General features: G+C 49.7%; 1 protein-coding gene across 2 annotated transcripts in view; it reads left to right on the top strand.

The window, feature by feature from the left end:
* Window positions 1–23,694, top strand: part of GOLGA3 (golgin A3) — a 44,916-nt gene that overhangs the window by 4,178 nt on the left and 17,044 nt on the right. For both annotated transcript variants that reach the window (XM_044921068.1, XM_044921069.1), the window contains exons 2-11: window positions 877–1,165; window positions 3,758–4,039; window positions 6,836–6,948; window positions 12,367–13,025; window positions 13,462–13,573; window positions 15,216–15,522; window positions 17,925–18,127; window positions 20,602–20,739; window positions 22,019–22,180; window positions 22,475–22,843. In XM_044921068.1, the coding sequence (XP_044777003.1) occupies window positions 1,057–1,165; window positions 3,758–4,039; window positions 6,836–6,948; window positions 12,367–13,025; window positions 13,462–13,573; window positions 15,216–15,522; window positions 17,925–18,127; window positions 20,602–20,739; window positions 22,019–22,180; window positions 22,475–22,843 (2,454 nt within the window). In that variant the 5' untranslated portion in view covers window positions 877–1,056. The remainder of the gene's footprint in view (window positions 1–876; window positions 1,166–3,757; window positions 4,040–6,835; window positions 6,949–12,366; window positions 13,026–13,461; window positions 13,574–15,215; window positions 15,523–17,924; window positions 18,128–20,601; window positions 20,740–22,018; window positions 22,181–22,474; window positions 22,844–23,694) is intronic.

The raw sequence follows: 23,694 nt of genomic DNA, 5'->3' as shown, positions 1-23,694 counted from the left end.
TTTGTAAACTGGAGAAGGAAGTCATGTAAATTTTTGTCCTGAAACTCGTGAAACACAGAATAGTATGTAGAATAGTGTGAAACTTACTTCAAAGGAAGAAAATGCCAACATCTCTGCAGAATGAATGGCGGCTCAAACCTTATCTGATGATGAGGAACAGGTTATGAATATCTTCGGTATGCTTCCAGAACGGTAACCGGTTGCCGAACTTGGGGCGAAGTTTTCCTCCCTTAAACTTAGCCTAGTATGGGCTAAAAGCTGATCCTGACAGAAATGAAAGACAAGACTGGTCACTTGCTATGAGATGCCTTCTCTGGACCCCGATTCCCAGGTGGCTGCCTTTCCATGTGTCCTCTCCCTGTGCTTCCCGTGATACAGTGTACTGTTTCCATGTTCCGTGCACTTGCGTCTTCCACCATCAGGTCAGGCCTCCTGGGAGGGGAGCTTGCCCTACGAGCCCTGTGAGTGCTTAGGCCTGCGTGTCCAGTACAGACGTCACTGGCCACATGTGGCTATTTGACTCAAATTACTTAAATTTTAACAAACAACTCAGTTCCTCAGCCTCCCAAGCCCTGCCTCTGCTAGGAGGCTCCCTGGGTGCTTATAGTTCCAGTTCCAGCCCTGCCCGGGCAGGATGGCCCTTAGCTGGCACCGGTACAGACATGAAGCACCTTCAGGAACGGGCCCAGGTGTGGCTGGTTCAGCATTTTATCCTCAAAACCTAGGATATTGTAGGTACTGAAGGGTTGTCTGCTGAATGAATAAATCTGTGTTTATTATATAGATGTGAGTTGGGAGCCAAATGTTAGTCTTGGAATTATTACTCAAATCTGACAAATGAAGATTCATAATACTTTCTTTTTTCTCTCCTATCAGGTAACATGATATTACTTGGTTTGATTTCAAGCCACTTTTGAGACTTTAAATCTCCCCAAAATGGAAAGCCTAGTGTGGTTCTTCCCAGAAGCTCTTGGCTGCTGCTGATGGCTGAAACCGCACCTGCCGGCGGCTTGCTTGCAGCCCCCGAGACTCAGCCCAGCCTGTGCCGTTCTGACCATGGACGGAACGCCAGCTGGATCTAGTAGTGGCACCCCAGCCGACCCGGAGGCCCTCCTCAAGCCCCCAGGCTCACCAGCACCGCCTGACCAGTGGGACGAAGCCCAGTGTAAGTCCGTGGTTACTCTGCTGCCGACATTTTGCCTTTAAATAGGAGGACGTGGATCCTCTTGCATTTTGGAACAAGACTGTGGTGTGTAAGACCATAATGAACTTTATGTTCAGAGTGTGTTTTTACTAATGAGATGAGTGTTTTTTCTTAGTTGCAACTTTAAATCAAGTACCGTGTGTGTTAAACAGGATAGGAGCTGTCCCATGCTCTGCTCCAGCAGGATGCAGCAGTGGGTTCTTTCCCCTTACGTCTTCTGTGGGTCTTCACTGACACATTGTTCCCTGCCTTACGTCCTACCTTTCTTGTCGGTTCGTTGCCTAAGTTTTACTAACTGGGATCCAGAAATGGCCCAGTAGTGATCTAAGGATTATTGGACCACATTTGCATGTTAGCTGATGGGTTATTCATGTGTCAGAACCACAGGGTGAATTATTCACTTGGTTCTTATGCCCCTTCCTGTTTAGGGGGGTCGGTGCAATGTGTGCTTGGAAGTCGTAGAGTCTGTAATACTGGTTTGCAGGCAGAAATTGTTTTCTGTTCTTTTTTTAATAAGATTTTATTTATTTATTTGTCAGAGAGAGTACGGGCAGGGGGAGTGGCAGGCAGAGCAGGCAGAGGGAGAAGCAGACTCCCTGCTGAGCAAGGAGCCCGATGCGGGACTCGATCCCAGAACCTCGGGATCATGACCCGAGCCGAAAGGCAAACATTTAACCGACTGCGCCACCCAGGTGTCCCTGCATTCTGTTCTTGCAAATGATGTTCAGGCACCTAAAATGGTTTTGCTGATTACTGCTCCTTCAGTGCCAGGCAAGGCTGGTAACAGCAGGATAGGGATAGGGAGCCCGCTCTTAGATCCGTCACTAAGAGCTTGAACTCTCCAGCAGGGTTCGTATTTGATCTCATTTCATTTCTTGTGTAAGCGTAGGAGTAATGGTGCATGCACCATAGGGTAGTTGTGAGGACTGACAGAATGGTGCATAAAACCCAAGTACTCCGACAGACGCAGTGGGAAGTGGTAGTAGCCATGTTTTGTCATTGTCTCGTCATCTTTGTTACTTGTTTATCCACGATTTGGCTTTTGTTTGGGAACAATAGTCTTAATGTTTTGGGGCCTTCTTTTATATATTTTATTATTTTTTTAAATTTTTTTATTTTATTTTTTTTGATTTTATTTATTTGAGAGAGAGAGAATGAGAGACAGAGAGCACATGAGAGGGGGGAGGGTCAGAGGCAGAAGCAGGCTCCCCGCCGAGCAGGGAGCCCGATGCGGGACTCGATCCCGGGACTCCAGGATCATGACCTGAGCCGAAGGCAGTCGCTTAACCAACTGAGCCACCCAGGCGCCCGCTTTTATATATTTTAAAAGTATAATATAATGCTCAAAAAATTATTTTGTCATGTAAACAGGAAGATGTAGAGACTCTCCCAGATCTATAAGCCCATCAGAAAGTGGTATTGATCTGATTACCTTGTATCTGACATCCAGGCTTCCCTTCCCCCTCACCCAGCATGGAGCCAAAGGGATGTTTGCATAAGAGCAGATGGTCGGGTCAGGGCTGTGGTCCAGTCTCCTCACTCTGCTTTGAGTCTGTGGTGCCCCTTTTGTTTTTCCTCTCAGGAAGCATGACTGAGTCACTGTATTGGTTGGAACTCAGATGTCAAGTATCAGAAACCCATTTTGAATTTCCTTGGGCAAAGGGCAGTTTCCTGGATGCATCCTGGGTACATCCAGGGATCCAAGTGGTGTGGATCCCTGTGGGAGGCTGGGACCTTGCTGCCCTTGGGAACCTCTGGAACCACACCCAGAGGCCCCCTGGACCCTCCCTTCCTCCCTCCAGGCGCCATCTTGGTTCTTGACTGCCAACTGGCTCCCTCACCAGGGTGAGGGGACAGGGAAGGTAAAAATCATTTAATTGTAAGAAGTCTTTTTTTTCTTTTGACAAGGAAATAGGTTTCAGTTAGTGTATGACAAATCTGTGTATAGTGATGTTAGTGGGTAAAACTGAGCTGGATACGTGGGTGTATAGTCACCACTGTTTAAACTTGGGTTTTTATCTAGCAGGTGTTCATCAGACAGAAGCACAGACTCTGACTCTTTGCCGTAATTGTTCGGGTCAGTTAATGTACCTCTTTGCCTTAGATTTCTCGTTTTGGGGGATGAACTTATGCTGTGAAACAACTTTGGAACTGCCCCGGTGTGAGGCTGTCGCTCTGATTAGCGCGCTGTTTCCGGCGCCTGTTAGGAACGCTGTCAGCTGTGTTTTTAGCATTGATTTCCTTCCGCTATTTTTAAAACCAGACTTTCATGGGATTTCTCATTGGTCTTATTTAAATGAAAAGGAAACATTACTACTTAAATCCCACAATCTCGATTCCACAATGAGCAGTTGAGCCGCTTGTCCGATAGCACCCGCTGATGTGAGGAGAGTGAGGCCTGCTCTCCTCCCAGAGCAAACAGTCTCATGGGGCGTGGAGATAGCTCATTCTCCTGCATCTAGAGTCCCTTCTGTCCTGTGTTAGTTGCGTGTCTGAAAAACAACTTGATCTAGTTGTTAAAACCATGATGGCCCAGCATGCTGTCTTTTCCAGGTGCCAGTGTCCAGGTACACAGAGCTTCAGATGGAGGAGGAGGAGGCCTGGATGTACCCAGCAAGGGCGACACCTGTCAGAATGGGCCGACGCCACCGTTCCCAGACCCTTCGTCACCTCTCGGTTCCCCCACAAGCCCAGGGGGTCCCGATGCCTCTCCAGGTGTGGCTGGTTTCCCTGACAACCTAAGGAAGTCTCAGGGGACTAGTGCTGAGGGCAGTGTTAGAAAAGAAGCTTTGCAGTCTCTCAGACTCAGTCTTCCTATGCAAGAAACGCAACTGTGTAAGCATCTGTTCCCACTGGGCTCTTCCCCACTCTCCCCCAACCCCCTCCTGCATCCCTTGGTACTCACCACCCTTCAGAGTCACATGCCCTGACCAGCTTGCTGCTCGTCCCTCTGTCATCACCGTTTTATCCCTGTGGTGGGTTGTGTTGAGCAAGTGGCTCCCTTTTAGAGAGAAAATACACTTCTTCCTGGTCGACACTGGGGATGCTGCTCCAGGTCTGGGTTTAAAGGACTGCGCGGCATGTCTTTTGTTACCGTGGATGGCGAGCAAGCAGTCAGCAGGGAGCTAAACTTTGACAGCGTTCTTTATCATTTTAGTCAGTGTGGGAACCCAGAGATGAACAGGTCACAAACTGGCAGCCTGTGAGCCCTGGAAACATCCAGTCCTCTTTCCAGCACGTTTGTCACACACAGACACACATGATCTTACATGATGGGATCGTACCACACATGCCGTTTTTACCTCTCATGCCCCTCCCCTGCAGGCAAGCCACATTCTCACACAATCCTTCATAGCCCCTGCAAACACCCAGGTTTCAGTCATTGTGTTTTGAGAAGAGATTAGATTGTCATATCCTGTATCTCCTGTTTAGTGTTACCATGTGGAGATTGCCCCCACGCTGTCTGATGCAACTCCAGATTCATTCTTGGAAGGCTGGTCAGGAGCCCCTGGCGTGGCCGGCTGGGTCTCTGCATTTGTTCCGTCGGCCAACGTGACCAGAGCTGTGGAGAGCGCCATGGCACACGTGTTGGTGCTTTAATTTCTGTGGGCTACACCCCAGAAGCAGAATTCTTGGTCCAAATAGTGGCATCTTCATTTCCATCGTGCACGGCCCCATCGCCATGCCACTAAGGACCCTGAGAGGCATGGGCTGCCCCAGGCTGGCGCTGTTTTCAGTTTCACCAGCCTGTTGGCTGTGCCACAGTTCTTCTCCAGTACTTCAGTTTGGAGCTCACACTTCCCTGATCATTTGGGCATCTTCTACCTGTTGGCCGTTTGGCCGTTCTTTTCTGTGAATTGTTGATTTGTTGGGCCCATTTTTCTTTTGGATTGTTTGCTCTTTTCTTCACAGGCATGATTTTACTAGGGTTGCAATATGTTTTTTAAAATTTCTGCAAACTTAGGGGTGCCTGGCTGGCTCAGTCAGTAGAGCGTGCAACTCTTGATCTTGGGGTTGTGAGTTCAAGCCCCGCATTGGGTGTAGAGCTTATGTTAAAGAAACAAAATAACTTTTAACTGTCAACATTGAAGTCCAGAGCTGTCACATAAAAGTCTGGATTCTTGATTGTAGGGATTTGTGAGCCCTAACCCCAGGTGCCCACATGGCGGCATCCTGCGGCCACCAGCTGCCCCTCTTGGCGAGTATGCACCCAGCCCTGAGTCTGCTGACTTGGGTTTCCTGCTTGAGGCCGTAGACCCCTAGGTTTTTGCCATGTGGATCCCTTAGCCTTGTGAAAAGTACTAGACCTTTTTTTCAGTGATAAACGCACACATTAGTAATGACTTGGTGAGTTCCTAGTGAAGTTCTTGGCAATCTCAGGTTTTAGAGGTTATTGTTACAATTATTTAAGATTTGTATTTATTTTGTGTGGGGGGGGTGCGTGCTCGCAAGTCGGGGGAGGGACAGAGGGAGAGAGAGAATCTCCAGCAGACTCCCTGCTGAGCGTGGAGCCTGACCTGGGGCTCGACCTCACGACCCTGAGATCGTGACCTGAGTCAAAACCATGCCCCCCCCCCCCCCCCGTCAGACGCTTAACTGACTGAGCCACCCAGGCGCCCCTGAGGTTTTAGGGATTATTTAAAACAACAGCTGCTTACCTTCTCAGAATCTACATCTGAAGATGGTGCTGTCTGTAAAGTGGTTAAATTATGACATTTTCCCGCTCTTACCAGTCTAGTAGCTGACCTTGGCTGTGCCCTTGGCAGCATTCCAGGTGTACGGTGCTGAGTGTGAAAGAATCCTGTGGCTGTCGTACCTTTTGCTCACTATTCAGCCCTTTTATTACCCAAAATAAAAGATTTGGGTTCTGAGATATTCTAAATTCTGTTTTTGGCCAAAAAGTTGTCATTTCCCCTCCTGTCCTTGAGCCTGGCCCCTGGACCGGAGTTGCCTCTGTCAGGAAACTGAGGTAAGCAGCCCCAGGCCTTGCGGGGATGCCTGCTCGGCCTTCACTTTGAGGTGAGTCCTGAATGGGTCACTGTGAACAGCCTTTTCCTTTTGGTTTTGCAAAACTTGACTGTGACGTGACTCGCCGCAGGAATTTAGACAAGCCGTGGGTCAGATCGTATCCGCAGATGCGGCCGTGTGAAGAAGGCGTGTTTGGTGTCCCCTGACCACACGCTCGGATTATCCCTCAGTACAGTTCTGTGGACACGACTGCCCACGTGCTCCTATACCATGTCCTGAGCACAGCTGGAGCCTCGTGGGAGCTGAGGTTCCCTGAGCCTCAGAATACTCAGCCCTGGCACCGACTTTAGATTTAGTTCTTTTGTTGCTGCAAGTCACAGGTGAGCCGAGTCCGTTTTCCAGCTGGATGCCTGTGGGGAGCGGCACACTGGTAGAGTGAGCACAGACCCCGTGCTTTGCCAGTGGGTCTTCCACCAGGCAGGTCCGGGGCTCACGGTTGTCTCTCCATCAGGAAATAGCTCTTTCAACCTAGAAGGTGAGGTATTGTTTGAAGTTAAATCATATTTAATTGGTAATTGGACGCAAAACAGCCAAGCTGCTGTTCTGATTTGTCCTCTGCCCTGGTGCTTTATGAGTTTTTAAATGGTCATTTCCTTACCGCAGGTTCAACAGAGGCTTCCTTGCCCCTGGAGAAGGAGGAGCAGGTCCGACTTCAGGCTCGGAAACGGCTAGAAGAACAGCTCAAACAATACAGGGTGAAGCGCCAGCAAGAAAGAGTGAGTCTCCCTGTCTTGAACAAGCTGATGGGGAACTTCATGTGTGGAAAACAGAAATTGGACATAGTTTCTAGGACCTGTCGTTGGTTCCTCTGTGCTGGGATGGCCTTCTGTGCTTCTCTGGGAAGATCATTTCTCTCTGCAGTTCCCTCCCTGTGGGGAGATCAAAGCAGGATTGTGACTTCTGCCCCGTATGGGCCGCCTTCCCTTGGATCAAGCCTGTTTGATTCCTGTATCTGCCATTTGAAAAGCAGAGACTGCAAGTACTTGGGTATAGTTTTTCCCCCTCCTTGAGCAGTCAGTTCTAGGTTTCAGCTGTTCATTTCATTAGTGGTGTAGTGTCTGCTGACCGATGGTCCATGCGGTGTCAGTGTCTCCCACGTCACGTGGATTTGATGAGTACGTGCTAAAGTCAGTTCTATTCGGGTATGAAACTTTGGTTGGCATGCTAATGAAAGCAGTCTTTTTAATCATATCGAGTGACTCTAGGCAGGTGGGTTTGGATGTTCGTTTCATACTTTGTCCAACTTTTCTGTACTTGAGAATTTCAAATTTAAACGGATTCAAAGTTACACTAACCTTTAAACATGCTTTCAGTGAGTGATTTAGTGGTGACATGTCCCCGTCAGGCTCTTTGTGTTCCCAAGAGGGGACTGTGCCATGATGGGTGTCATTACTCCAAAGCCAGCGTGAGTGGGCTGGAAGAGCCACCACCAGGCTCGTCTGCCTGGTCAGGGGCTTTCGGGGTCTGTCCACATGGCCCAGCAGAAGTTATAGCGATGGGCGCCTGGGTGGCTCAGTTGGTTGAGCGGCTGCCTTCGGCTCAGGTCATGATCCTGGAGTCCCGGGATCGAGTCCCGCATCGGGCTCCCTGCTCGGCGGGGAGTCTGCTTCTCCCTCTCCCACTCCCCGTTTGTGTTCCCTCTCTCGCTGTGTCTTTCTCTGTCAAATAAATAAATAAAATCTTTAAAAAAAAAAAAAAAAAAAAAAAAAAAAAAAAAAAAAAGAAGTTATAGCGATAACAGCTAGTAATCATTTCTTGCCAGACACTGTGTTCAGTTCCCTATGGAACAGTAACCTGAGGCTCAGATAGGTAAGGAGCTTGTCAGGGGTCACTCAGTGGTGAAGTGGAGAGTCAGAATGTAAACCAGACAGTGTCTGTGGGCCAGGGCCTGTGCACACTGTCTCCAGGGGCCTGTCCTCACTCTGCCTCCCGGAGGCCTGCCTGGGTCGTCCAACATTAGATGGTTAATGTGTCAGAAGTTCAATGTAAGATTCCAAATGTGAAATTTACATCATTTTCCATCTTTAAAAATGATATAATATACACACATAACTGATGGTTTAAATGGAAGGATATTTCCTTAGTCTTCAGTAAGATAACTTCTCTTCAAGTGATGGAAACGGGCATTGTGTTTGTTACATGCTATTCTGACCAACTTACGGTCCCTGCGTGCTCAGCTGCCCCCACCCTGAAGTAGGCAGAAGGACAGGCAGCAAGATGCTGGTATGAGGACCACCACCTGTCCTGCTCCAGCGACCCTCAGGGCAGGGCCAGTGGAGGCAGAGTGCAGTCTGGGGGCTGCTGTTGTGTGCGCAGGCCAAAGTCTCCTTTAGTCCTCCTCAGCCCCGTGAGGAGTGGCTGTCGGTGAAGCTCAGAGCGGAATGGCTGGCTGAGTGGGGGTCTGAGCCTGCCTGTCTGCATGCCGAGCTGTGGTCCCCACTGCAGTGCTCAGTCAGCACCACCTGCCAGCGTGCAGTGCAGTCCCTTCTGAGTACAGGTCAGTTCAGAAGGGGAGACTCTGCCAGAACTCATTATGGTGGTAGGTGCATGTGAAGGGGCTTATGACCATCTCAACAGGTGCTGAAAAGGTAGGTGTTTGATAAAAATCAAAATATGCGAAACAAGTGAACAAAAACTACTAAACTAGGAGCAGAAGGATATTTCTTTCGGAATATTTTGCTTACACGAGGAACGTAGCTCAGACCCATATTCACATGCCCCAGATGGCAAGTAAGAGTTCTGTCCTGTTTACAGTCTGATAAACACTTTGAGAACATCGTTATGCCTTGACGGTGGTTGGTTCTTCATACTGCCTGCCCTTCTCACCGTGTCCTGAGTGCCGTCATCCTTCACAGCAATGTGTGTACCAGCATTTCATTAGCAGCCTCTCCTGATCAACATTTTGGTTGTTTCTCAATTTTTGTATTTTTTATTTTAAAAGATTTTATTTATTTGACAGAGAGAGAGAGAGATCACAAGTAGGCAGACAGGCAGAGGGAGAGGGAGAAGCAGGCTACCCGCTGAGCAGGGAGCCAGGTGCGGGGCTCGATCCCAGGACGTTGGGATCATGACCTGAGCCGAAGGCAGACGCTTAACAGACTGAGCCACCCAGGCGCCACAGTGCCTTGGTATACTTTTGTGGACAAGTCCTTGAATGTCAAATTATTGGGTAAAGGTTTTATGTGTTTGTTAGTTTGATACTTCTTGCACTCTGGATAGGCTGGACTGGTTTATACTCTAGTTAGCAGTAATGAGACTGCTAGTGTTGTCATCCTTGTGAGCATTAAAGTAACAAAAATTGGATTTTTGTCCTCTAATAGGTGAGAACAACAGTGTCACCTAGCAGTTCGCACCTTTTATGTGTTAGTGGTTTGTGTCTTTTTTTTTTTTTGAAGATTTATTTATTTTAGTGGGGGAGGGGCAGAGGGAGAGAGAGAATCTCTGGCAGACTCCCCACCGAGCTTTGGAGCCTGACGCAGGGCTGGGTCTCACGACTCTGAGATCACAATCTGAGCTGAAACCACAAGTTGGACACTCAACCAACTGAGCCACCCAGACGCCCCATGTTTGTGTGTCTTTGTCAGTCTTTGTTCATTTTTCTGTTGGCTGTCTTTTTGCTACGTAAGTGCTATATACCTCCTCCAAATGTGAAATTTAACATCATTTTCCATCTTTAAAAATGATGTAATATACATACATAACTGATGGTTTAAATGGAAGGATATTTCCTTAGTCTTCAGTAAGAGAACTTCTTACTGAAGGGAAGTAAAAGGGAAAAGTAAAAGTAAAAGGGAAATTACTCCCTTTTCATCTTTATTACAAATATTTTTTCCCTGTTTGACATATCTTTTAACTACTTCTCTGGCATATTTTTCATTGCACATCAGTTTTAAATATTTGTAGTCAAAATTTTCTATCTTTGCTGTTACTTCTTTGGGATTTATGTTATATTTCAAAAGGACCTCCCCATTTGAGGAGTATAAATAGGTTCAGTGTTTTCTTCTTATAGAAAAAGTATAAGATAGTATAAAAAGTATTTTAAATGTGTTTTTTTAATATTTAAATCTGCTCCGTTTGAAATGTGTTGAATGAGGGCGAGAGGTGGGAACTTGCCCGTGTGGATAGCGGGTTGGTCCTCACACTGCTCATTCCCTCAGCAGTTGCGGCCTTGCCTTGTGTGGCTCCTTGAACATCTGCAAACCCACCTGTACTTGGATGGATTTCTGGGCTGTATTCGGTGTCATCTGCCTGTCTTCTGCTTTTCAGTTCTCAGTGGATCTAATTACTGTGGCTTCACAGTCTGTGTTAGTATCTGGACCAGCCAGTCTATCCATTGCCCTGCACCCCGACTCTTTTCCAGCTGTTTTTGCTCATTTATACTTCCTGTCGCATCCCAGTATCATTTTGAGATGTTTCCCTTTCCCCACCTTGTCTCCTTGCCCCGTCGCGATTGCACTGATTTCGTGGAATAAGCATAGGATTGGCTATTTCTCTGTAAGAGAAAGTCATTTTGAAAAGGCAACCGGGGGGCACCTGGGTGGCTCATTCGGTTAAGCGTCCAACTCCTGCTTTCAGCTCAGGTCATGATCTCGGGGTGGTGAGATGGAGCCCCGCGTCGGGCTCCACACTCAGTACAGAGTCAGCTGGAGATTCTCTCTCTTTCTCCCCACCTCCCTCCACCCTCTCTGCCTACCCCCTTGTTCACACGCGCACGCTCTCTCTCTCTCTTTCTCAAATAAAATCTTTACAAAATAGCAACAGGGAACAGTGTCTGCCGTCACCCTCCATCTCCTTCAAGGCCCTTTGGGAAATTCTAGTTGACATAATAATATAAGAAAAAGAAGTAAGAGATACAAATACTGAAAAAGAGGAAAAATGTTATTTGCAGGTCTTGGTAATGCTTTGGAAAACAGAGCATCAACTGAAAAAATTATCATTTATTAAAATATTCTAAAATTATTAAAATAATGATTCAGAAAATTGTCAGTAAAATACAAATAGAAAAATCAATAGTTATCCTAATATGACTAGTTATAAAAATAGTGGGAAAAGATAGTATTTATAACAATAAAATGATAAAATATCTAAGAATTAAATTAAAATGGCAATAGAAATGTTTTAGAATCGGGGAGCCTGGGTGGCTTAGTCAGTTAAGCGTTTGCCTTGGGCTCAGGTCATGATCTCAGGGTCCTGGGATCGAGCCCCACATCAGGCTCCCTGCTCAGTGGGGACTGTGCTTCTGTCTCTCTCTCTGCTTGTTGCTTCCTCTGCTTGTGCTCTCTCTCTCTGACAAATAAATAAATAAAATCCTAAATAAAAAAAAAAGAAATTACTTAGAATTTAGGTGAATCCTACATATTTTCCTTTGTTGAGAAATGCACAAGGAGGTATGAATAACTGGAAGCAGCTTGTTATCCCTAAATAATTATAAATCTAAGGTCGTTGTAATTCAGCAGGGCTTTATTTAACTAGAACATTTCCTGGGCACCTGGTGGCTCAGTTGGTTGAGCGTCTGACTCTTCGTCTCAGCTCAAGTCATGATCTCAGGGTCATGAATTCGAGCCCCATTTGGGGTCCACGCTGGGCATGAAGCCTACTTAAAAAAATAATAATAACTTGAGGGAGGCCTGGGTGGCTCAGTTGGTTGAGCATCTTCCTTCGGCTCAGGTCATGCTCCCAGGGTCCTGGTATCGAGTCCCGCATCGGGCTCCCTGCTTAGCCGGGAGTTTGCTTCTCCCTCTCCCTCTGCTGCTCCCCCTGCTTGTGCGTGCTCGCCCTCCCTCTCTCCCTCCCTCCTTCCTTCCCTCCCTCCCTCTCCCTGACAGTTGAATAAACAAAATCTTTAAAAAATAATAACAACTTGAACATTTCAAGTCTGTCGAGAAGAGTGAGTGCAGGAGGACTGCCAGGAAAGCCTCATAAGAGCAGGGTCGTGAGGAGGGACTTGCTCTAGTAGAAGTTTTAAGATGATGCCAAGTCACAGTTATGAGAGGCATGTGCTGGACCCGTGACTAGGTGCGGAACTGGTGTGTGAGGGTTTGCACAGGGAGGGTACTTGGTGCACCTTTCTGGGTGGCAGTATTTGAACGCTGCTTGTCACTTTTCAACATCAATTCTGTACTTTTCTTTCTCAGTCCAGTCAGCCTGCGGCTAGAACGAGACTATCTAGTACACTTGACCCGGAGCTCATGCTGAACCCAGAGGCCTTGCCCCGGGCCAGTGCTGTGGCCCTGACAAAGGAGTATTCCTTCCTGCGCACCAGTGTCCCTCGAGGCCCAAAGGTGGGCAGCTTAGGGCTCCTGACACATCCTAAGGGGAAAAAAAGTTCCAAATCAAGCAAAATTCGGTCTCTGGCTGATTACAAAACTGAAGACGAAGGTTCTGGGAGTTCTGGTGGAAACGTTCCGGCTGTAGACTCTGCCAGGGGCTCTCTGAAGCAGAACCGCAGCAGTGTGGCGTCCGTGGTGTCTGAGGTTAGCCTGTGTCCTGAGGCTGATGATCACCTGGAGAATGCATCCCTGACGGGTGACAACACGTCTGAGGCCGATGGGAATGAGAGTGACAGCTCCTCCCACAGCAGCATGTCTACCCGTGGGACATGTGGGCTTCTGGTGAACACCGTGGGCACTCGAGAAGCCTCCTATGTGGTCAACGGCCAAGAGATTGCTGCTGGTGCGCTGGGCCAGTTCCCCTCCATCACGGATGTCCTCCAGGCCGCAGCAGCCGAGCACCAAGACCAGGGGCAGGAGGTCAATGGGGAGATGCGGAGTCGGACAGACAGCATCTGCAGCAGGTGGGTGCCGTCTGCAGACCACCCCTCCGCTACCGGAGCTGACAGCGCTGTTCTGCTCTCCTAATTATGTGTTTAGTCTTTAACACTTCATTTATACACAACTCTGTTGCCCTGTAAGAAATGGAATGGATCAGTAACCGTTTCCATTATTAAGATCCGCTGTTTTCCAGTATTTGTGCAGATGTGTCTCTAGGACTGCATGGGTGCTTCCCCGGGCTCACGTTTGACTGAAGATGTTCCAGCTCCGTGGGGGTGTGTTTATTGGTAGCATTTGTAAGAGCATTGATGCTTGATTTAAATCTTTTAACTTATTTAAAAAAACCGTGGGGGAGAGGAGCAGCGGTGTGAGGAGCCTGGAGACGCGGGGCAGGTGAGGAGGCGCGGTGCTGCGTCCTGCGACGTCAGGTGCCTGATGCTCCGTGCCCTTGTTCCCCAGTGTGTCCCTGGAAAGCTCTGCTGCCGAGACCCATGACGCCATGCTGCAGGCCCTTAAAGACAAGATGAGGCTTGAAGGGCAGCTGGAGGCGCTGTCTGCAGAGGCCAGTCAGGTAATGGACGCGCTCGGGCGGGCGAGTGTGCCATGGCTTTGAAGGGTGTGCGACGCCTGCTGGTTGGGTGCGGTTGTGCACATGTCTCGAAGTGGAGCCAGGGCTTCTGTGTCCTCTCCCTTGGCTCCCTGAGCCTCAGGAAGAAGTGCGCTCATTTCCCGTCTGACTGCGTGCCTCAGTTTTCCCCGTATCCCTGTCCTGGCTCTGCTGATAGATACCTAACCATCCTTTTGGTGGATTTCACTTTTCTGGCATGGTAAAATTGTTGTCTCTGTCCCTTTAATTCTCTTTGCTGTGGCTTTTGCTTTTCCTGATGTGAATTTTGCTGTATCTGTTTATTTCCATCCCTTAATTTTCAGTTTTCCTGTTGACAGTCAGGGTAAATCTGTTCAGTGGAAGCCAACTCTGGGTTTGGTGTGGAGAGCAGGGACGCACACGGGTACAGAGGTGGTGTCGAGGCTGCGCAGGTGTTCGAGTACCGGGCACAGGGGTGCGGCTCTGCCAGACGTGCCCCTCGTGCCTGATGTGTTTTTTTGCATGACGTGGTCCTGGGACACAGACCGACCCTCTGTGTACATAGACCTGTGTTGACTGAGGAGGTGGTTGCTGGGAATGAAGGTGAATTTTGGTGGCACATGACTTTCACTGTCTGTCCCTCGTCCAATGCATTTTTGCTTCATCTGCACATTCAACCCCATGAATGATGTCGGAACCTTTGTTTGCTTTTATTTTACTGTACCTTCTTTTCCTCCTGGGATACTGACTGGCTCTTGAGTTGTGTGAATTGTGACGGATGTGATCCTTTCTGGCTTTGCTGTAAAAATCCAAGTTCTACTTACTGCAAAATCTCATTGCATTTGCTCCGTTAACTCGATTTTTTTGGGTATTTGTTCTTCTGTTTGTTGAATTTGATGTTTGTCTTCCTGATGTTGGTTTTCTTCTCGTGTGTTGATGTGCATTTGTCTGCCCGTCTTTGCACTTTGGAATTCCTGTCCACACCCCCGATAGACTCGTTTTTGGGTAGGCGGGAGATGCTGATGGCAGTTGGAGCCTGTGCCCTTCCCCTGTCGTCTCTTGGATGTTCTCTGCTGCCCTGGGGCCTAGGGCTTGTCAAGGCCCCACCTTCCCTCTCACCTCCTGTTTTATCCTACAGATAGCATCCCTGTGGTGCCTTGTGTGCACTGTGCCCCATGGCCCTGGCCAGAGCCCCTCAGAGCCCTTCTTGTGTAGTAGGAGGCGGTCTCTCCCTGCAGGCGTGTTCCCGGATCTGAGTCTGATGGCGCTTGGTGTTGTGGGGTTCCCTCGGCACTCCTGGTAGTCTGTGTGTGTGTGCGTGCACCCTGGTGCACTTGTTTCTTGAACAAATGTGTTTTCCGACATCCTTGTGGGTGAGCAGGTGCTTGCACAGCTCGGGTATTACTGTGCAGAGAGTAAGCAGACTCCGTGGTCACCCCTCTTGCCCCTTTGGCCTGTTTGGAGAACCTGCCTTCTTTTGGGAGAGCCATCCTGTTAGAACAGCTGGAAGCTTGGGAAACATGGTGCTTTCCCCTCTGTGTCTCACTCGTTCATTTTGGTGGCCCTCGTAATGCACAGGGTGGAAGTGGCTCATTTTCTGACAGTTTCTGATGGGGGGTCTTCCCAGGCACTTAAAGAGAAGGCAGAGCTGCAGGCGCAGCTCGCCGCTCTGAGCACAAGGCTGCAGGCACAGGTGGACCAGAGCCACAGCAGCCAGCAGAAGCAGGACTCCCTCAGTTCGGAGGTGGACACCTTGAAGCAGTCTTGCTGGGACCTGGAGCGAGCGATGACTGACCTGCAGAACATGCTGGAAGCCAAGAACGCCAGCCTGGCGTCATCCAACAGTGACCTGCAGGTGGCAGAGGAGCAGTACCAAAGACTTGTGGCCAAAGTGGAAGAGATGCAGAGAAACATCCTCAGTAAGGACAACACAGGTGAGCGCTCCCCAGCCAGGGGGCGGTTTATCTCGTCTGCTCTGGGGACTGACCTGTTACGTTAATATGCTGGGAGGCGTTGTATTCCCTGCTAATTTATGTACATGCTGTCCACCTCTCTAAAGTATTGTTTTTGGTTGAGTGCATGGAATTCTGTACATTTTTGCACATGCAGCAAAGGGGAGTGGCTTAGGTCTTAGAAATGGACTTTGGACCCTTGGTAGTTGGTGGTAATGTTTCCACTTATTCTGCCTTCAAAGCCTGCTTATTCCTCAGAATTGCAGGATCTATTTTAAAATATTTATTATTTGGGTGCCTGGGTGGCTCCGTCAGTTGAGAGGCTGCCTTCGGCTCAGGTCATGGTCCCAGGGTTCTGGGATTGAGCCCCACATCTGCTTCTCCCTCTGCCTCTGCCTCTGCCTGTCTCTCATGAATGGATGAATAAAATCTTTTAAAAAATTAAAAAATATATTATTTATTTATTTTTAAAGATTTATTTATTTATTTGAGAGAGAGAGAGCACTAGCAGGAGGAGAAGCAGACTCCCCACTGAGCAGGGAGCCCGATGTGGGGCCGATCCCAAGGACCCTGAGATCATGACTTGAGCCAAAGGCAGACGCTTAATCGACTGAGCCACCCAGGCGCCCTCTATTTAAAATATTTAAAAGTAACACTGCTGTTGTGGATTAGTAAACCTTTATTTTTCCTGCCTTAAGTTCAGTTTTTGCTGTAGCTGGATCCCTGGGGGCATCACCTATGGAATGAGAGTCCAATGGAATAGTGGTTTCAGGGGAACTTGGTGGCAGGCTGTGCACGGAGAGCCCGTTGTAGCCCTTCCCTCACACTGTCTTCTCTTCCTGGGGCATATACTGCACACCCCACCAGGCGCCCAGACGACTGCCTGCCTGCTCACGACAACTGCCTGCTGGCTGACAGAAGGAGGACAGGCAGGGGTGGGGCTGGGAGATTGAAGGTAGGCCCAGGTCTTAGATCTTCTAGTGCAGTCTGGGTAGATGAGGTTCCTTTTGCAGACCAGTGGGGGCGGTGTAGGGGCCGCTCTGCAGGACCGTGTAAGGCCGTGAGACCAGGTTTCAGATGTGATGACATAAAAGAAAACGTGACAAAGTTCTGTCACAGAGACTTTATCCTGGTACTAGAAAGAAAAAAGTGCTAGCTGAGAAACACAACTGTGTACTGTTTTCAGTCTTTGAACATTTCGTGATACCCCGTCCCTTTAGAAAAGTATAAAATCCAAAAAGTTCTGAGCACCAAAATAATTTTTTAAGTCTGCCTTGCAAGGCCTGTTGGGCAGCAGAGCTTGTTGGGCAGCAGAGCTGACCGGCACTCACATGGTGTGAATGCCCACACGTGGAGCTGAGGGCATGTCTGCCGTGGTCTGGACTGGGGTTGCCTTTCTAAAACGCCACTGCTCTGATCTCTGAAACACATCTGGCCCCAAGAATTTCTGATAAGGGATCGTGGATCCTCTTAAATTGTCATTTTTGTTCGTTTTTTAAGTTTTGGAAATGGTCTTTAGAATGGTAAGTGTTTCCCTAAATGTTGGGTATAATTTTAATTTTAGAGTGTTTGACCAGTTTTGTTTGTAGTGTGCTTTGGGTTGTTGTGACTTCCCGTCCTCTCCTTGCCTCCCCGCTGCCCTCATCAGTGTTAAGAGTTGACCGTATCAGCACACCAGTGGGCTTTAGTGGAATTTGCAGCACAGTCCCATTCTGTTTATTGACATTTGAAGACCAGAGCCATAGCACCCACAATGGCTTTGTGGGCACACAGTTGACCCTCGGTATCTGTGGATCCCTAATTGTGAATTCCCCAGCTCACTCAAATTTGTCTGTAACCCCAAAGCAGTACTACGCTTGGTCACTTGCGGGCAGGTGCACTGTGTGCAGGGTGGGCGTTGCCCAGCACGCTCACTCCCAGCTGAGCAGGTGCCCTCTTATGGTTTAGCATCACCTCCTTTGCATCTTTATGCTCTTTAGGGTGGTTTTACTATTTAAAATGAACTCCAAACACTGTCGTGTGTTCTTAGTGCAAGAACTCTGTGGTGTGTTTTATGGAGAAAAGAACGTGTGTTAGGTGAGCTTTGTTTAGGCATGAGTTATGGTGCTGTTGGCTGTGAGTTCAGTGTTGATGAATCAACAATATAGATTAAATAAGGTGCCTTTACCCATAAGCACTCACGAAACAAGGTTGTGTATTGACCAGTTGACCCCCTATTTCTCCCCCGGGAGCCATGGTTCAGCACCTTCGATTGCAGTGTGAATGAGAGTCGGCTGTATTTCTCAGTCTCTGCTGAGAGCCTGGCTCTGCTTGGCATGTCCCTGCAGAGCTGCAGGCTGTCCTGTGTGCAGCAGGTGCTCTGAGCTCTGCTTGCTTGCTTTCAGTGCATGACTTGAGACAACAGATGACGGCCCTGCAGAACCAGCTCCAGCAGGTGCAACTGGAACGAGCAACTCTGAGCAGCAAGTTGAAGGCGTCCCAGGCCGAGATCTCATCTCTGCAGCATGTCCGGCAGTGGTACCAGCAGCAGCTCGCCCTGGCCCAGGAGGCCCGGGTCAGACTGCAGGGCGAGATGGCCCACATCCAGGTATGGCCCCTGATGTGTCTCGTGTGGAACAGTTGCCTTTTTCCTAAATTAATTTTTTTAAGATTATTTATTTATTTATTTATTTGACAGAGAGGATAGGTAGGCAGAGCAGCGGGCAGAGGGAGAGGGGGAAGCAGGCTTCCCGCTGAGCAGGGAGCCTGATGCGGGGCTGGATCCCAGGACCCTGGGACCATGACCTGAGCTGAAGGCAGATGCTTAACTGACTGAGCCACCCAGGCGCCCCCAAAAGTCTTTCTGTTTTTAGATTTTATGGATACAGTTTTGAAAATATGTTGCCCATTCATCTGGCCCACACCCCATCCTGCAGAGCAGGCACTGGCCATGACCTCTGACACCAGGAGTCTTTCAGCTTCTGCTTGCACATTTTTTTTTTTTTAAATATTTTATTTATTTATTTGACAGAGAGAGCAGCGAGAGAGGGAACACAAGCAGGGGGAGTGGGAGAGGGAGAAGCAGGCTTCCCGCGGAGCAGGGAGCCCGATGCGGGGCTCGATCCCAGGACCCTGGGACCATGACCTGAGCCGAAGGCAGACGCTTAACGACTGAGCCACCCAGGCGCCCCTGCTTGCACATTTTTAATTCTAAAATCCCCTCCCTGGAACTCCTGTGCCCAGAGCTGTGACAAGTCCCTCCGGGGAGGATGCCTGCCATTGTTTGAATCCAGCTCTCAACCCCATGTCTGCCTGGGTCTCAGGACTCTCGCCCCAGCTCCTGTGCCCTGGTCGCTGCCCTCCTGGGTCGTTTCTGACATGCGCGGAACACAGCATATGTCACCTTCCTGGTTGGAGCTTCGCTTTGCTCCAGCTGCTTGGGCACCAGGTCTTTCCTGCATGAACACTCTTGTTTCTTTCCATTTTATTGGGGGTGCAGGCATGTCCACCTCCGATTCTGCACGAGGAGTGGGGGAGCATGTGACCGTCCAGGCCCACGGAGTAACACTGGGCCCTGCGTTTTTCCTTGAGGCCTCTCCCTCTGGGCCCGTCATGCTCCAGAGGTGCTCGGGATGGTAGGCAAGTGGCTGAAATGCACTTTGCTCCACATCTTGGTGCTTTGGACTAATTAGATCGCGAGGATGCCGAATGGTGCCTCGGTCAGCCTCTCTCTTTTTTTTGAATTCAGCTATAGGTTTTGTTCTCTCTCTCTTTCTTTTTTCCTTTGGCCAGATTTCACGTGCAAGTGCAGACTGGCCTATCTGCCAGAGATAAAATATTATAGATTAATTGAAACTTTATTTCTTAAGTAGAAGATGTAAAATACTAACTCCACCAAATGCTTTTTTAAAAAAAATAAACCTAAAGTCTACAAATACATGAAATAGAAATATTCTTAAATTTGTGTTACATATGTTTTAAGCCAAAGAACCATACGGGTAAGCATTTATTCTATTTACAACATACTTGGAAATCACTGTAGAAGTTAATGCAAGCTTGAAGCAACAGTGCATTTATATGAGGCATAAAATATTTAAAGAAGCTACATTTATGTGTCTTCACATAGACAGAAGTGGAGGGAGGGCCCTGGGCAGTGGAGTCTGGGAGCCATAACTGCTTTTCTCAGATACCTCCGGAGCCCAGGGTCAGCATTCCTGATTCGGGTGGTGAAGACATTTCCTCCCTCTTTCCCTGGTAACATAGAATGTTGCCAGGCACATTTAAGAGGCAGGACAGAGCAGGGTGATCGTTTTTCTTTCATTGCCTTAGAACACAATCCCAGCAAATGGCGCCTCCTCCTGCCCTGGGTAGCTTCCATTTAGACCCAAAATTCACGACTTCTGGTCACATCTGGCATCTCAGAAGTCAAGAAGTGTTCAAATTAGATCTGGAAGTAATGTGTGGGAAGTTCCAGTCCCAGACCCGTGTGCCTTCAGGCTTCTCTTTCCTGAGCCCCCTCTTGAGGCTGGCATGCTGTGCTGGGCACCTTCTGTGTGAGAGACGGTGGGTCAGAGGAGGCCTGACTGTCTGATGGCCGGGGGTCTGACCCCGGGCTGTATTGCTTCCTGGGAATGGCCAAGGTCAGCCTGGCAAGTATCTCAAGACAGGCACTGGGAGGGCAGGGCATGACATGTGTCTGGTCATAGTTGGTCAGGTCATTTTTGGGGCAGATCCCAGTCCCTGCTGTCTCTGCAGCCAGATGAGGCCCCTCATCTTTGGGCTCACACATATACCTTCCCTGGGAACTTTTGTGTAGGTCTTGCTACAATGTGCATAGCCTCAGGGGGATTGACCACTGACATCCGGGCTGCCAGCCTGCCCCTCTTAGGCACAAGCAACCCAGATGGCCCAGGTGGCAGGAGGGTGGGCAGTGAGCCCTGTGTGGTGGGGTCCCGGGGAGCAGCTTTCCCTGGGGGCCATCGCTGGGGTAGGGACCCTCACCGTCATGGCCTCAGGGATAGGCCAGTCTGCACTTGGCGTGAAATCTGGCCATTTTCTACCTTGTGGAATTTCTCTCTGAAGGTTGGACAGATGACCCAGGCAGGCCTCCTGGAGCACCTGAAACTTGAGAACGTGTCCCTGTCCCACCAGCTGACGGAAACCCAGCACAGATCCATTAAGGAGAAGGAACGCATTGCTGTCCAGCTCCAGGGCATTGAGGTGAAGGCTGTGCCGTCCCGGGACCACGGCTGTTGGTGTTTGTCTGGGGTTGGGGCTTTGTTTGTTTTGTCACTGGTCAAGGTTAAAGTTTACAAACACATGTACATAAACATTAACATTATATATATGTACATATATTCAAGTGTCTTTAAAATAATCTTTTGGACAAGTGGCAGTGATTTAAGGTTGGGGATTCCGACCCTGACATTCACCAGAAGCTCATATGTTTCTCTGATCTGAGCTGCTGGTGCCAACTTATCTTCCATGATGCACGTGGGCCCTGCGCTCGGCCGGTGGTGGGCAGGTGCCCGTGTAGCAGGTGGGAGAGGCAGTCAGCATGTTGGATCTCTGAAAGCCTTACAGTAACAAGCATTTTCTTGTCTCTGAGCTCTCAGCTTGTGTCCTGTTTAACCCCCGGCAACTAACCACACGCCCGAGTTAGGACAGGACCAGTGCCTCTGCAGATTATTTCCAGGGTGGTGGGGTGCAGTAGCTTTGACCAGGTCTCCTTAGCTGGGAGACCCTGTATGATTTCTTACCCTCTCTGAGCCTTGTTCCCTTGTTTTATAAAATGAGGATGATAATACGTACTCAACAGATAGGCTTGTCGGGAACTGAAAAGGAACAGTGCACAACATGTGGGCAGCGTGTGGTCTGAGTTGTGTGCCGAGGATGTGGAAAGTTGGCATTCTGGGACTGTGGCTGTTCCCCTGTCTCCCGCTTCTCTGCACCCCTGTGTCCTCACGGGTGACGAGGGTGACGGAAGAGCATCATGGCACGGTAGACATCTGTTTCAGGGGCTCAGCACCAAAGAACTGAAAAAACTTTAAGTTATAAACTAATGTTTTTCCCTGAGAAACATGCCTAGTTATTGGATTTTATCTACATACTCACACCATAAAGAATGTGGTATTTGTCTCCCAGCCCTGCTCTGGTTTCCCATCCCCAACGCAAGGACACACTGCAACCTGTCCTCGCGTTAGAGGCAGCCGGGGAGGGGTCGCTCATCACTTTATCCCATTTCTTAAAGCGGGTTGTCTGCTTGCTTCTCCCCTCGGCCAGGCCCAAGGGCCAGCAGAGAGAACCGTGGGCAGAGGAATAGGTGGGGTGACCTGACTTTTGGGCAGCAGGAGATCACCAGCCTTGGGCCCCTGTGGCCCTTGGCTCCTCTGTGTGCGGGTCGAGGACAGGACAGTGATGTGGATGAGGTTTTCCCACTCAGACTGCTGTGGTCTTCAGGTTATCCTGCTTTTTAAAAAACACCATTTTCTGTCCTTAGGCCGACATGTTGGACCAGGAAGCTGCCTTTGTGCAGGTTCAAGAGGCAAAGACGATGGTGGAGGAGGACCTGCAGCGGAGGCTGGAGGAGTTTGAAGATGAGAAGGAGCAGCTGCAGAAGATGGCGGCCTCGGCTGCATCCCTGGAACAGCAGTTGGAACAGGCAAGCACCCCCGTGGCCTCGTGTGGCTGCCCTGGTGCCACACACGGCCGTCCTCGCCTGGCTGGCCTCACTGCGCATCTGTGCTGCGGTGTCTGTTGAATTCGTTACGGTGTCACATCCACAGTCCGGCTGCGGTTGCAGACCTGGCCGGGTGTTGACTTCTGCTGGTATTCTTCCACACCAGAACTTTCCATGCGGAACGCTGACCCCAAAGCGTCTGTCCAGGTGATCTAAGCCCTGAGCGCGCACTCTTGGAGCAGGGCAGTCACAGTGAATCAAGCTCCTGTTTTCCAGGTGAATTTGACTTTGCAACAGCGAGACCAGCAGCTTGCGGTGTTACAGCAGGAGCACCTCGACCTGCTGAGGCAGTTCACCTCAACACAGGAGACGCTGCAGGCCCGGGAGCAGTCCCTCGGCGACCTGCAGATGCGCTACGACGAGCTGCATGCCAGGCTGGAGGAACTGCATGGGGAGGCCGCCTCCAGGGACGACACCATCCGCTTCCTGCAGAATGAGAAGATTGTCCTGGAGGTGGCTCTGCAGGCGGCCAGGAGCGGCAGGGAGGAGCTGGACAGAGGAGCCAAGCGCTTGGAAGAGGGCACCGAGGAGACATCACAGGCTTTAGAGCAGTTGAGGCAAGAGTTAGCCGTGAAGTCCAGCCAGGTAATGCACTTCGCTGCCATTCTGTGATGAGTGGAAACCACACGTGTAAGGCCCGGTGCTGGCTGTTGGCTCCTGTTTGAGCACCTTGTTTTGTAAACGTGGAAGACCGCTTCTAGGGCAGGGCCCAGGGCTCGGAAGGCGGGGGTGGGGGGGTGGACGGGCACCCACACCAGCAAGCTGTGTGCCTCCTGTAGCTGCTGGGTGTGTAGATGCTGAGGGCTGGGAAACTGAGTCATGTTTGGTGCGTTGAAAGTAATCTACCAGGGAGCACCTGGGTGGCTCAGTCAGTTAAGTGTCTGACTCTTGACTTTGGCTTGGGTCATGATCTCAGGGTCATGGGATTGAGCCCCACATCGAGCTCCACACTTACTGTGGGGTCTGCTTGTCTCTCTCCCTCTGCTTGTCCCCCCCCCCACTCCACCCCTGCTCAAGTGCACGTGCGCTCTCTCTCTCGCTCTTTCTCAAGTAAATAAATAAATAAATCTTTGAAAGAAAGAGAGAAATCCACCAAGAAGCTCCAGTTTCTGTCCACAGATGACGTGGAGCTCAGATGTGGGGAAAGTTGTGTGGAACTTTTGGTTTTTCCCTGCTGCATGCCCGTAGTGGGGCTTGCCGTACACGTGGCAGGACGGTCGTGTGTCCGTGGGTGAGGGCGGGAGACACGGGAGGGTCCAGGTGTGTATGGACATGAGCAGCACGGCGCTCCTGGGAGCCGTTATGCTAAGAGCGTGATGTGACCTGACGTAGGCAAACGTTAACAAACAGAGGACGAGGAAGGTGCAGGGTGTGCAGGCAGTGGAGTTCGCCCTCCCTGAGCATCAAGGACGAGGAGATCGGTGGCAGGTGTCCGT

Source organism: Neomonachus schauinslandi, chromosome 14, assembly GCF_002201575.2.
Source record: "Neomonachus schauinslandi chromosome 14, ASM220157v2, whole genome shotgun sequence".
NCBI classification, from domain to species: domain Eukaryota; kingdom Metazoa; phylum Chordata; class Mammalia; order Carnivora; family Phocidae; genus Neomonachus; species Neomonachus schauinslandi.
The sequence above is the reverse complement of the archived record's forward strand: the minus strand, read 5'-3'. Positions and strand labels throughout refer to the sequence as shown.